This window comes from Trichosurus vulpecula, chromosome 1 (assembly GCF_011100635.1).
Source record: "Trichosurus vulpecula isolate mTriVul1 chromosome 1, mTriVul1.pri, whole genome shotgun sequence".
Taxonomy (NCBI): domain Eukaryota; kingdom Metazoa; phylum Chordata; class Mammalia; order Diprotodontia; family Phalangeridae; genus Trichosurus; species Trichosurus vulpecula.
Genome location: NC_050573.1, coordinates 33,668,393 through 33,681,203, shown reverse-complemented (window position 1 = coordinate 33,681,203; position 12,811 = coordinate 33,668,393). Strand labels below are relative to the sequence as shown.

Sequence of the window (12,811 nt, the reverse complement as noted above, 5' to 3'; positions counted from 1 at the left end):
ACAGACTTTGTCTGATTCAAGTCCCAACACATAGTTACCAGAGTTCAACAAAGTCTCAGCGGCCGGGTTTACAAGCTGGAGGGCTCCTTAACTACAGCTGCCCAGAGTCTCCTCATCAACACCATCTCCAGAGCCCCGCACAAATGGCTCCATCCTCCCTTCTTATAGGGCTTCAGACAAAATCAAACATCATCTGAATCACCAGAGCTCAGGCTCTAGTGATTGGTTCTTGAGTTGGCCCCTCCCCTTAGGACTCTGGGAGGTTCACATCCACATGAATTACGTTAACACCTAATAGGGTTTGGGTCTGGGGCTTAGCACCTAGTAAAGCTCACTGAGATAAATTGAGTCACCAAGGCTACGGAGAGGAGATCCTAGGGATTTGGAAAAGTGTTTACAAGAAGTTGGGATTCAGTCAGGGGCATCACTATCTAGGCAAAGCAGGATAGTGTTATCATCCTACCGACTACACAGCCCTCCAGCTTGTAAACCCGGATGTTGAAACTTTGTTGAACTCTGGTAACTATCTGTTGGGACTTGAATCAGACAAAGTCTGTTGATGTCTGTAATTTGTTTGCATTTTGTTTTGAAGTTCAGGGTGCTGGTTTTTTTTCCCCTGAACTAACTGAATGATATTTGAATTAAAAGTAAGCTTGTCAACCCCTTCACCTTGCTTTCCTTAATTAAGCAGATCGAAAGAACCTGTGCTGTTGGCAGCTTTCTGGGTGCTGGCTGTGGGTGAATCTTATACCCCCACAGAAGCTGCCAGCCAGGTTGTTGACACATATGGTAACTTAAGCTCAGTGTGGGCCAAAATGTCTTTCTCCTGATTGGCCAATCCAGGTTTTAGGCCTCTCTCTGACAATGGGGTTTAAAATGGTTTGGGGAAGGGTTCACAGAATCCATCATGACCAGGATTTTTTCCTTTGGTAGTTCCTTTATAGCTAGATCTATTTCCATTTATGAGATTGGGTTATTTAAGATCTCTGACTAGTCATCTAATAATTTGGGTATTTTATCTTTTTGAAGATATTCCTCTGTTTCTTTTGTGTTCTCAGTTTTGTTAGTTTTAACTGTGTGAAGTATGTTCTACTTATTCTTTTTATTTCTCCTGGTTTTGCTGTGATTTCACATTGCTCACTTACTATTTTATTGATTTGATTTTTCTGCTGTCTTTTCTTTTTAGTCATATTAGTTAAGGATTGATCAATTTTATTAGTCTTTTCAATGAACCACCTTTCAGTTTTATCTATCATTTCTATGGTTTTTTGTCTCTAATTTATCTATTTCCCCTCTAATTTTTAATATCTCTTCCTTTGTTATCTTAGGTTTATTTGTTGGTTTTCTAATATTTTTAAATGCACATTCAGTCCATCAATCTTCTCTTCCTATCTTGTTAAGGTATGTTTGTGAGGATATGATGTCCTCGGAGGAATGCTTTAGCTGCATCCCAGGAATTTTGCTATCTTGCTTCACCATTACCACTTTGTTCTACATAGTTATTAATTGTTTCTATGATTTGTTTTTTGACCCACTCATTATTTACGATTCCATTGTTAAGACTCCATTTGGGACCACGTACTGACATTCTAGACTCTCAGGGCCCTCCCAGCTCTGACATTCCCCTCCCCCTCCCACGTGGGCGTCCGGGGGCCGGTGATTGACATCCCGGTCTCGGCACCACAGTCCCAAAGCGCTCTCCTCGGCCCCGCCCCACAGGTCGCTCCCTCCTTCCATTGGTCACGAGTACAGCTGGGCGGAGCGGGCCCCGCCTCTCTCTGTGCCCGGAGGCTGAGTGACGGCTCGCAGGAGTCAGTTGTGCGTCTCACGCCTGCGGGGGACTGAGGGAGACCTTGAGCTGCTAGTCTCCGACCTCCGACCTCCGGCCTCCTGCCTCCTACGCAGCATGCTTCGGGCCGCAGCGCTGCTCGGGCCCCGTCTGGGCCGCCGCTTTCTGTCCTCGGCCGCTCCAGCCACGGTGCCCGTCCCGAACGAGCGCCCCGAGATCTTCTACAACAAGGTGGGACGCCCCCCCTCCCGGGTCCCCAGGACAGACCAGTCTGTGGGAGCCCGGAATGCCAGCCTGCATCCCTCCCTCTGCACCCCCTCCTTGTCCCCGGGCACCACCTTGTGTGCGGCTCCTTCTGTACCCCACGTCTCACTTCTCCCTCTTCCGTGCCCCCTCCAGCACGTCCCCCCACCTCTCTCTGCTGTACTCTCTTCTCTAGACCCAAAGCCTTCCTTTTCACCCCTTTTTCTCCCCTCTCCCTCCTTTCCCCTTGTGCTCTGCACCACACACCTCCCTTTTCCCGCTTCTGCACCCCATGTTTCCCTTTCTCCCCTCCCTACACCCTATGCCTACTTTTTCTTCTCCTTTGCACCCCGACGCTTCCCTTTTCTTTCCCTCCAACCTCCCTGCATCCCTCCCCTCACTTCTTTCCCCTCTTCTGTTCCTCCAGCACACCCCCTCCCTCTTCTTCATAGTGCACCCCCTTCTCTAGATCCCCCAGCACACTTTTCACCCGTTCTTCACGCCTGTCTTCCCTCTCCTCTCTCTTCTTTCCACCTTCTCCCTTGTGGTTTGCACCCCACACCTCCCTTTTCCCCCTCTGCACTCCAGTTTTCCCCCTCAGCACCCCGTGCCTCCCTTCTCTACCTCGCTTTCCTCTCCCTCTGGCCCCTCTTCCTGCCCCTCTATGCCTGTCCTCTTACCCCCTTTCTTTACCTTCCCCCCTCCCCAGTCTGCCCCTTCTCTGACTGACACCTCTTTTCCACCCTTCCTCCTTCCCCCTCTCTCTGTGGGCCTCCTCCTTTCCAACCACACTCCCCATTTCTTACTCTCTTTCTTTCTTCTCCAGTGCTGAGCTTGGTGCCTGGCTCACAGTAGGAGCTTAATCAGTGCTTGTTGACCACTTCCCTTCCTCTGTCCTCTTCCTTCTCCCCCACCTTGGTTCCCTCCTCCCCATTTTTTGCACCTCACCACTAGTTTTCTCTTTTCTCAGTGTTGTGCTCTCAGCTCCTCCTCCTCACATTCTCTCACCCCAATCTGAACCTCTTAACTTTCTCTGACCTCGACCTTCCCTCCTCACTCCCGAGGCTTCTCCCATCCTCCCCAGCAGCACCCCTTCCTCTTTCCCTTTCACCCTTCCCTAATTTTCCCTTCTCTGGATGTGTCTCCTGTCTTCTTCCCTCCCCTGCCAACCTCCTCCCGGAACTGGTCGAGAGGTAGATTGCCTTCCCTCCTTGAGGACCTGCTCTCTTCCTCAGTTTCCTTGTGACGCAAATGGGCAGGGGATGGGAATTGGGCTAGGATGGTCAGCAGAGCCCATTCTGGTGGGAAAAGTCTGATTCAGAGTCCCCTGGGCTGTTCCCCTCTCCTTAAGCGGATGGAAGTCTGTTACCTCCTCCTCAGGCAAACGCCTTCCATCTCCTCGAGAGATAGAGCCCCTGTGGACTGCGGCTGGGGGCAAAGGAGAGGCTGCCATCGTTAGATAATGTCCACCTGAGCACCCTCCAGCAGGTGCTGCTTCCAGCGGATTCCCAAAGATAGCAGGGCCGGGAACCAGAAAGGGGAAAGTATCAGGGAGTAACTACCCTCCCAACAAGCCAACATTGACTTGGTTTGCTCTGGGAAGATTTCATCCTCACCTTCCTAGTCCCAGCTAAGCCTTGTACCGGAGACCTTTGCCAACCCCTCTTAATTCCAGTGTCTTCCCTCTGCTAATTATTGACTATTTATCTAGTGTATAGCCTGTTTGTATATATTCGTTTCCACTTAAATGTAATCTCCCTGAGGGCAGGGACTGTTTTTTTTTTTGCTTCCTTTTGTACCCCCAAGGCTTTATTGCCTCCCCTGGAACATAATAGGTGCTTAATAAGTATTTATTGATTGATCTCTGCACCACCAAATTTCTGAGTTGAAAAAAGCCACATATATTTTGGCCCAAGCGTCTCCTCTGTTACATGCCTGACGTCCGGCCTGTCTCCAGGGGTGGGTACCCTGTTCCCTCCAGAGGAAGCCCATTTCCCTTTGGGGTTATCTGTAATTCTCAAAAAGTTCATAGGACTGTAGGTCCAGAGAAGGGAAGGACCTCAGAGGCCACCCAGTCCAATGCCCCTTCATTTCACAGAAGAGGAACTCTGAGGCCCAGGAAGTGATGTGACATGGCCTAGGCCACACAGCTGAGCTCAACCTCTCAAGCCCAGAGGCAGCCTTCTTTCTACTCTATTGTTCAGCTCAGAGGATCCTAGATCTCGGTCTAGATCTAGAAAGATCCTTAGAGTCTAAGCACCTCCCCCCCCATATTTTACAGAGTTTAAGTGACTTACTTGTTCAAGGGTCACACAGCTGCGAAATGTCTGAGGTAGCATTGGAACTCAGGTCATCCTCACTTCAAGCCCACTGCTCTGTCCGCAGCACATCTGACATTTTGGGTAGATTTTTTTCTCCCCACACTTTATTTGTTTGTTTTTTTAACATTCATTTTTAAAAATGTTGAATTCCAAATCCTCTCTCTCCCACCCCTCTCCCACCCACTGAGAAGGCAAACCACAGGATTCTTTTCTTTTCATTAATAGCAACAAAAACCAACACCCCAAGTGGATTAACAGCTCACCAAGGCCCTGAAAATAATCAGAATCTTATGTTTTCAAAGAGGAAACATTAGTGGGTTCTCTGAATTTTGTTATGAAAGAACGGACTACTCTGACCTTTTGTTCTCTTAGAAAACTTGGACCAGCTTCAGCTTTCTTTAGTTAGGATTGAGAGCTGGGCTCTAAGTTCCTTCTCCTACAGTCCTTTTTTTTTCCCCTCCCCACTTCTACTTTTCTTCTGGGTGGTTGAGCTAGTGAGGGAGAGAGGCATATGTGGAAGCCATTAGTTTGCTTCTGTTCCAGCACGTTACCAAACAGATGAGAGCCAGGAACCAAAAAAGGGATAATTGTCAGGGAGTAAGTAACCCCTTGTTTCTCCCACTGTACCCAGCTGCTTTTCTCTTTCTTCTTGTACTGTCTTCTGGGATGGCATAGAGAGCTGGCCTCAGCCCTGGTTCTGATGCCCACTGGCTGTGTGACCCTGGGGGAGTCACCTCTCCAACTAAGGCAATCGATTTCAAAGAAGGTGCCAATCTTCATTGGAGAGTTTGCTTCATTTGGAAGTTATCTCTTACACAAGAATAGCCCGTAGTCAGGAACACCTACTATGTGCTGGCCAGTCAATTGGCAAGCGCTTCTGAAGCACCTACTATGTTCTGGATCCTGTGCTAGGTTCTAGAGAAAACAAAGGCAAAAATCTAAAGGGTCCTGACCCTTAGGAAGTTTTTTTAAGCATTCTATTGGGGAAGCAAGTCTGGGTGAGTTTGAGGGTCTTGCATATTTCTCCTGCTTGCTAACACATAAAAAGATTGCAGATTCACAAGTGGCATAGAAGATCCAAGGTCATCGGTTCCACCTCCTCCTTCTTTAACAGCTAAAGAAATGCAGACTCAGAGAGTTTCATCCAGTTGCCAAGGGTCATGGAGGGACTGGGATTTGAGCCTGCTTTCTCTGACTCCAAGTCCAGCCCTTTCCTTTAAATTCCACAGATTAGGAAGGCAATAAATCCATCGCAGGCCCCAACTCCTTTGTTCACATTTTTTTTTCTTAATACATTTTATTGGAAATTAAGGGCAGGGTAGGTAGGGTTAGAGCCTAGGTTCACACAGTTGAGTCGGTTCCTTTCCTTAATAGCTTAGCTATTAAGTTTACAAACTGAGGTCTGGACCTTCTGGTAATTCAAGGATCCTTTGATTTCACCCTCCTAGGCCCCTTTCCCTGCACGTATGCAGATCACCAGCTTTCCTAGGCTTCCTACCTGGTTCAATTAGCTACCCACTTCCAAATAATCCCTCATCTGATGACCCGTCAAAGCCTTTGATCTTACACTCACTTCAGAATCACAGGAGTTTCTAGTTCTCTCTATCACAATTGAGTCAGAAAGGGGGTGGCTGGGAAGTGAACCATTCATTAAAAGATTCCATGTTGACTTAGTTTTAAAATGTAATGTTATCCGTGTTTTATTTTATTTTTATTTATTTTGTCAAATTTTTTCCCAATTACATATTTGTTAAATATATCCCAATTTTTGCTTGCACTCAGGAGTATTGTGTTTGATGTCTCAGGTCTGTAGCATAACTGATAAGTGGACAGCCTCTAGAGGCTTGTGTCATTGTGGATTTGGAGTCAAAGGACCTGGATTCGAATGCCGCCTGTGCCACTTATGCTCTGTACTTTCCTGATTGTGGGCAAGTCACTTTACTTTTTGAGCCTCAGTTTCCTCGTGTGTAAAATTGCTAGGGGGAGGCCACAAGCTCTAAAGTCTTTCTGTCTCTAAATCTGTCATCCTTTGACTGACCTCCCGTAGCAGGATCATTCTTATTGCCAGGAAGGTTTTTTTTCCTTGCATTTATTAAATTTAACTAAAATTTAACTAAGTTTAACTATTGTTGCTTGTTCCTTCCTGTTGGGCCAAACAAAAACAACATTTATTAAATGCCTACTGGGTGCCAGGCTGGGGATTAAGAGACAAAAACAATGGCTCTTGCCTTCTAGGAGTTTGTTTCAGTCCACTGGGTTTGAATTCTACATTTATTTACAACATGTAAATGTGGATACAAGGTTATTTGAGTAGGGAAAACCATTAATAATAGGGGAGTGCCTCTCCCCCATCCCTTGGCTGAGGTGGGGAAGTGGGAACAGGGTTGGTGTAACATTGCATATAATGTCAGATTTTTTTTTTGATCTATGGAGAAGTTTTGTTTAATTTTGTTTTCCTCTTCCTTTTTAAAAAATTCTTTGATAAAAGAGATAACTCCCTGGGACTGGGTGGGGGGGGGGGAGGGGATGCTGGGGGAGAGCTAGGCGATATCTGAACAAAAGATCTTACAGATCTCCCAAAACTAGGGGAGGGAGGGGTTACTCAGGAAAGGCTTCCTGTAGGAGGTGGCACCTAAGCTTTGAAAGATGCTAAAAATAATTCTAGAGGTGGAGGTGAGGAGGGAGTACAATCTAGGCATGAGGTATGGCTTATACAAAGATGAAGAGGTGTGTATGGGACAGAATTTTCAAATAATAGGAGAAACATCTTTAAGAGAAACAAAGTAAAATTTATTCTACAAACCTTGCAAGATTTGGGCACACCTCCATAAGGGAGGAGGCGAGGTAAAAGGGAACCTGCCTTAATTTATAGTCTTAATGAAAAAGATTCCCACCCACCTCTATCCCTTCTCACCATTGGCTGGGGGGGTTGGGCTTACAGTTTAGGTGAGAAAACTACACAGAGGACCAAGATTGATCCGGTTCGTTCAGGTTTTTCCCTGTCAGAACTCAACTGCCAAGGTGGCGTCTGAAAGTCTAGGAGAAGAGATGGGATGGGGGAAGGAGAGACCCTTCCCAGAGCAGAGAACAAATAGCTCACAGGAAGTTCATTATCTTCTAACATCTGAGAGAGAGAGAGGGAAGGGCATGCCTTCCCAAAATTACAAGGCCAAATCCCAAAACCTCTCCATTAGACATACCCTGTGAAGTCTTCACAATTATCCACCCCATACAGGTGGGAGACCCTAAATGCACAGAGGCCAGCCAGGGGTGTATAAAGTGAGGGGAGTGGTCCCTACCTGAGCTGGGATGTATGATACCCTGAATTAGAAGGTAGGAGAAATAAGTCTTTTTTTCTAACAAATCCCAGAGACTATTCAGGTCCTTGCTTAAGTCAGTATGAGAAAGAGAGAGACAGAGAAAGAGAGAAAGTGAAAGTAAGTTAAAGTTGTATAATTTAAATAAAAAATGTAAAAATGTGTCATCACTTCTGCTTAGGGGAGCAAGCCCACGGTTTTGATCCTCAGTACCTGGGACAGTGCCTGACACTTGGATGTGAATAAATGTTAAGACACTGCAAGGTGGCCCCTGGCTTGGAGTTAGAAAGACCTGATTTCCAATCCTGCCCCAAACACAGATGAGCACGGTTGCACCCGTTGAGCAAATCATGTAATTAAATCCCAACTGTTTCCTCATCTGTAAAATGTGTGGGATGGGGGAGATTGTCCAGCTCTAGATCTTATGAAATGCTTGTCAAATGAATGTTTCTATTAAAAAAATGAGCAAAACGGAAACATCCTCAACTGGCCATGTTCCTGAGGGCTGGTTTAAAACAGAAATCCATCAGTTTGCTCCGAAAAGTATTTTATTTTAACCACTTTCACGTTAATCACCATCTTCATCGCCTGTGTTAACAAGGGACAAGACCTGCTCCAAAGCACCCCGAATGCAAGGGGCTTGGGAACATTTCCCCATCCATAGTTAATCTGGCGAGCTAATTCACTCTGGGCTTAGAGAGGAGGAGGAGGAGGAGGATAGCACAACTCTGGATGGGTGTTTGATCCTCCCCCACAGCCTCCTGAGGCAGGTGCAGCTCTCCATCTGACAGAGGAAGAAACTGAGGTTCAGAATGGTTCCAGTGATTTGCCCCAAGCCACACAGCTAGGGGAGATTGGAACCCTGGTCTTAAGAGGGTTGACTGTGAAATTTAAAACCTTCCTTAGATAAGTCTTTCCTCAGCTAGAAGGACTGAGACTGCATGTCAAAGGTCACATTATACCTTGCAGGGGTCTCCTTTCTCTTGTCTTCTCTAAAGTGGTTTGGTTTGTTTTTTGGATGTCAGGAAGGTTGATAAATGCATGGTTCCAAGTTATTTCAGCAGGTTTCTGGGGAAGGGAATACGCATTTATTAAGCACCTACTCTGTGCCAGGCACTACACTAAGCATTTTACAAATATCTCATTTGAACCTCACAACAACCCTGGGAGGGAGGGACTGTTTTTATCCCATTTTACAGATGAGGAAGCTTGAGGCCAACAGAGGTGGAATGACTCACCCATGCATCCAACAAGTGTCTTCTGGCCAGATTTAATTAATAAATAAATAAATAAATAAATAAATATATTTATATCTTTTTTTTTTTAGGCAGTTGGGATTAAGTGGCTTGCTCAGGGTTACGCAGTTAGCAACTGGCTGAGGCTAGATTTAAACTCAGCTCCTCCTGACCCAAGTCCAGCTTTCTATTTGTGGAGCCACCCAGCTCTTTATTTTATTTTAGATGCACTGTTTTTTGGACCTATGATTTGATTGAGAGCAAGGAAATTTCCTTTTCCCTTAGCAGAGCCACTTAGTCTGTAATTTAGTTTTAGAAATTCGCCCGGAGGCCCAAGAAGCAAACAGGGAAAGTTAGACTCTTGCTGCTTCTTAACTATGTGAGAAACCTTGGGCCAATCCCTTCCTGTCTCTTGAGTTTGGACCCCATAGCCTCCCAGGACCCTTCCAGATTGAAACCTGATCTTGTGTGAGCCTTACAAACCCTCCCTCAGCTTCCTAAGCCTGATAAGGAGGGATGGGATGTTCCTACCCAGAGTCTGCCAGTTCTTTACAAGGAGACCATGTGTTCTAACACCAGCCATTGGAACCTGATACTGATTGTTGCTTCGATATGAGTTACTATTTAACCTCCGTTCTTTTACCCAACTCAGAATTAGAGATTTGGGAGGGGCCTTGGCCTCCGGCTTATTCAACCCCTACACGAAAAGGAATCTCTGCTCTATGCTGCCTGATGGAGTGGTCACCTAGCCTCTGCTGAAGGACCTCCACCTGGGGGAAGGAAGGCTGCCACCCCCCAGGGTGGCCTGTTTGATTTTCAGAGAGCTGGCAGCGTTGGCCCCTTTCCCCTGACGGTGATCCTAAAACCACTCTTGGCACCCATTCCTTCTGGTGCTGCCCTTTGGGGCCGTGTGGAACAAATCTAACCCTTCACAAATTCACAGCTAGCTGTTGTGTTCCTTTCTTCCTCCATCTCTATCTCTGCTTTCCTCAGTGGACAGCAATCACCACACAAGGTTTCCCGTGATCATCTGAATTGTTTGTATTTGTTCCTTTTTTAAAAAATTGGACCTTTTTTTTTAACCCCTCCTGATTTCATGGTATAGAGAAGATGATGAGGAAATCCCCCATCAGTGCAAAGTCTGGTCTTAGGAATCAGAGCACTAATTGAATCTTTCTGCCGGAGGCTGGCTCCCAGTAGGACCGCATACACCAGGCTACCTTTCTTGTCCTTGCGCCATTACATTAGTAAGACCACAGCTTGTGCATCCATTTCCCTGGCCCTTAGGTTCTAACCCCTTGTAAAGGTGTGACTGGGGCGGCTTCCCTCATTCCAGCTCAAATCCCACCTTCTACAAGAAACCTTTTCCAGTCCTCCTCCATGTTAGTTCCTGCCTTCCCTCAGAGATTATCTCCAGTTTTTCCCGGTTGTGGCTTGTTTATACAGAACTTTTTGTTTGTTACCCCCCCCTCTCCGGTTAAACTCTGAGCTTCTTGAGAGAGCCGGGCCTGTTCTTGCCTTTCTGTCCACCCCCAGAACTTAGCACAGTGCCTGGCATGGAGTAGCTGCTTTTATAAGCACTCGATGACTTGACTCGGAAGATAGTGCTCCTTTCCAGATGGAGCTGGGTTGTGAGCACGAGGTAGCTGGGGAACTGTAGGATGACTTTGAAGGTGGTGTGGTAAGTCTGGGGCATTTTAGAAGCTCACAGGTGGAATTGTCACCAAACCCCTTGGAGACAGCAGGAGAAGGCCACCAGTCCCCTGTGTGTGAGCTGTTCAGGAACACTGAGGGGATGGGCATAGACCCTCTCAACCTATTTATTGGGTCCCAAGGCTATAGCTTCCCTTATTGGCCCCTGTGCCTCTATTTGGGGGGCACCCTGTCCAGGTCAGGAATGAATTGACCGAATCTTGATTTACTCACTTTGATAAAAGTCTTATTCCCATAGCCTTAAGGGAGGGCATTTGGGCTGGCTGGGATGGGGGGAAGGCACCAGCTTGTTTTAGCCGTCTGTTCTGAAGGCAGATCTAGAATGGATGCAAATTGCTGATTGATAATGGGGCAAACTTCCCCACCCTTGGAGCTGTCCCTTAGTGGTTTATGTAAGGAGAGTAATGTTCTCAAGCCTGGAGAGCTAAAGGGCTCTGAGAGGCAAACATGATTTTTCTGTCTGATCCTGATTGAGGCTAGAGGGAGCCCCAGGGGTGTCCAAAGCCAAGGGCAAGACGTGGGCAGCCAGGCCTGTGCTTTAGGAATATCACTTTGCAAGTTGGGGAGGAGAGGTCGACTTGGGGCTGGTCTGGGGATTCTTCACCATCCGCGGTGGACCCCTTGGGCAGTGTCTGGTGAAACCTGTGGGTGGACCCCTTCTCAAAATCAGGTTTTTAAATGCATTAAACCAAATGCATTACAGTATTACAAAGGAAATAGTTGTCAGAAGGTCTGTATTTAAAAAACAAACTGCACCCCACATTAAAAGCTATGACTTCTGACTTCTCTTCCAACTCTTATGATTCTGCTTCCTGGAACCACATTTTAATGTTGGAAAATGGTGCCAGCCCTTCACTTGGTCTTTCCCTAAGATTCCGTTCTTTTGGTTTCCAAGCTGTAAGGTTTTGCATTGGCTCGGATCAGTATCCTTCCACCCTCGTATTTACTTAAGAAAAGTGGCCTAGAACTCTGTTCTGGAGAACTTCCCATGAGTTACTTTTCAACCAGCAAAATAAAGCTCTCTTGCCAGGATCTATTTACTTTTGAATTCAGCTCTTTCTCTGCTCTGTCCTGGCACGAGGAGTGGAAATCAGAAGATGGGAAAGCCTCCATCTGGGCATCAGGGGGTTGAGTCCGCCTTTGGCCCAAAGCCAAGGGAGGGGGTTGGAATCCCTGGGAAGGTTCTGAACCCATTGTGTGCATGGTTCAAGTGTTTACTGTGTGGCTTTAAAAAGATTAAAGTAAAAACAACCACAAGTGGTGACTCTGCATGCCTGAAGCTTAGGTCTGCAAATAGGTATCGTTTGGTGACCTCTTTCTAGCTCTTTGCAGCAGTCTGCCCTTGAGTGGGAACCAAAGGCCTGGATTTTGTTGGTGTGGGTGGTTTCCCTCTAGAGATTCAGGCCACCCTCTCGCCATGACTTAGTTTCTTTGTGGCTCCAAGCCTTCAAAGGGCCTCTCTGAACTAGGCTAAGCTGGCTCTCAGAATGAGTCAGAGGATGGGGGTGGAGAAATCTCATGTGGTCCTAGGCTGTGGTGAGAGGCTGAGTTGGATGGATTTGGGATCAGAGGATGGGTTCAAATCCCCACTCTGCCACTTGTGACTTACCTGGTGACTTTTGTTGTGTTTGTCCTTCATTCTTGAAGAGGACCATGACATTAGGGAGATGATAACATGACTTGCAGTAACTTTGATTTGAGTGAAGGAGGGCTGTGCAGGGTCATCAGCCTCACTTTCTCCTCCAGAGCCATCTGGGTCCGGTGGCCTGGTATTCATCAGGACGACTGGAGATGGCATGCCTGGAGGAAGTTGGACTAGGCTGGGCCTCAGGTTCCAAATCCGTGGTCCTGAGCTTGTGAGTGAGGAGGTCACTGCCAGTCATGTCCTCTGCCTGCCAGGAGGGCCAAGCTTTGTTTAGACAGTGGAGACTGCCCATCACTGGGTCCATCCATTCTCAAAGTCTCCCCAGGTGAGGTAGACCCACTGCCAGACCTTGGGCCCTGCTGGTATTAGAAGATGTGGAACAGAGGAGAGATGTGAAGAATACATTTTGAATACCTTGCAGCGTTTCCTCAGACCTGGGGTGACGTTGCTATGTCTTGCTGGGTCGAAGGCAGCAAGTTCTGATGATTCTGATGCTGTCAGCTCTGGTTAGGGGAGACAGGGTGGTCTCAGGTCAGACTCAGTGACCT

At 47.0% G+C, this 12,811-nt stretch overlaps 1 protein-coding gene across 1 annotated transcript in view; it reads left to right on the top strand.

The window, feature by feature from the left end:
- The first annotated feature begins 1,813 nt into the window (after positions 1-1,813).
- The window catches only part of ALDH2 (aldehyde dehydrogenase 2 family member), a 31,822-nt gene continuing 20,824 nt past the window's right edge, over positions 1,814-12,811 (top strand). Inside the window, exon 1 of the mRNA XM_036757468.1 lies at positions 1,814-2,020. Coding sequence (XP_036613363.1) covers positions 1,907-2,020 — 114 coding nt within the window. The 5' untranslated portion in view covers positions 1,814-1,906. The remainder of the gene's footprint in view (positions 2,021-12,811) is intronic.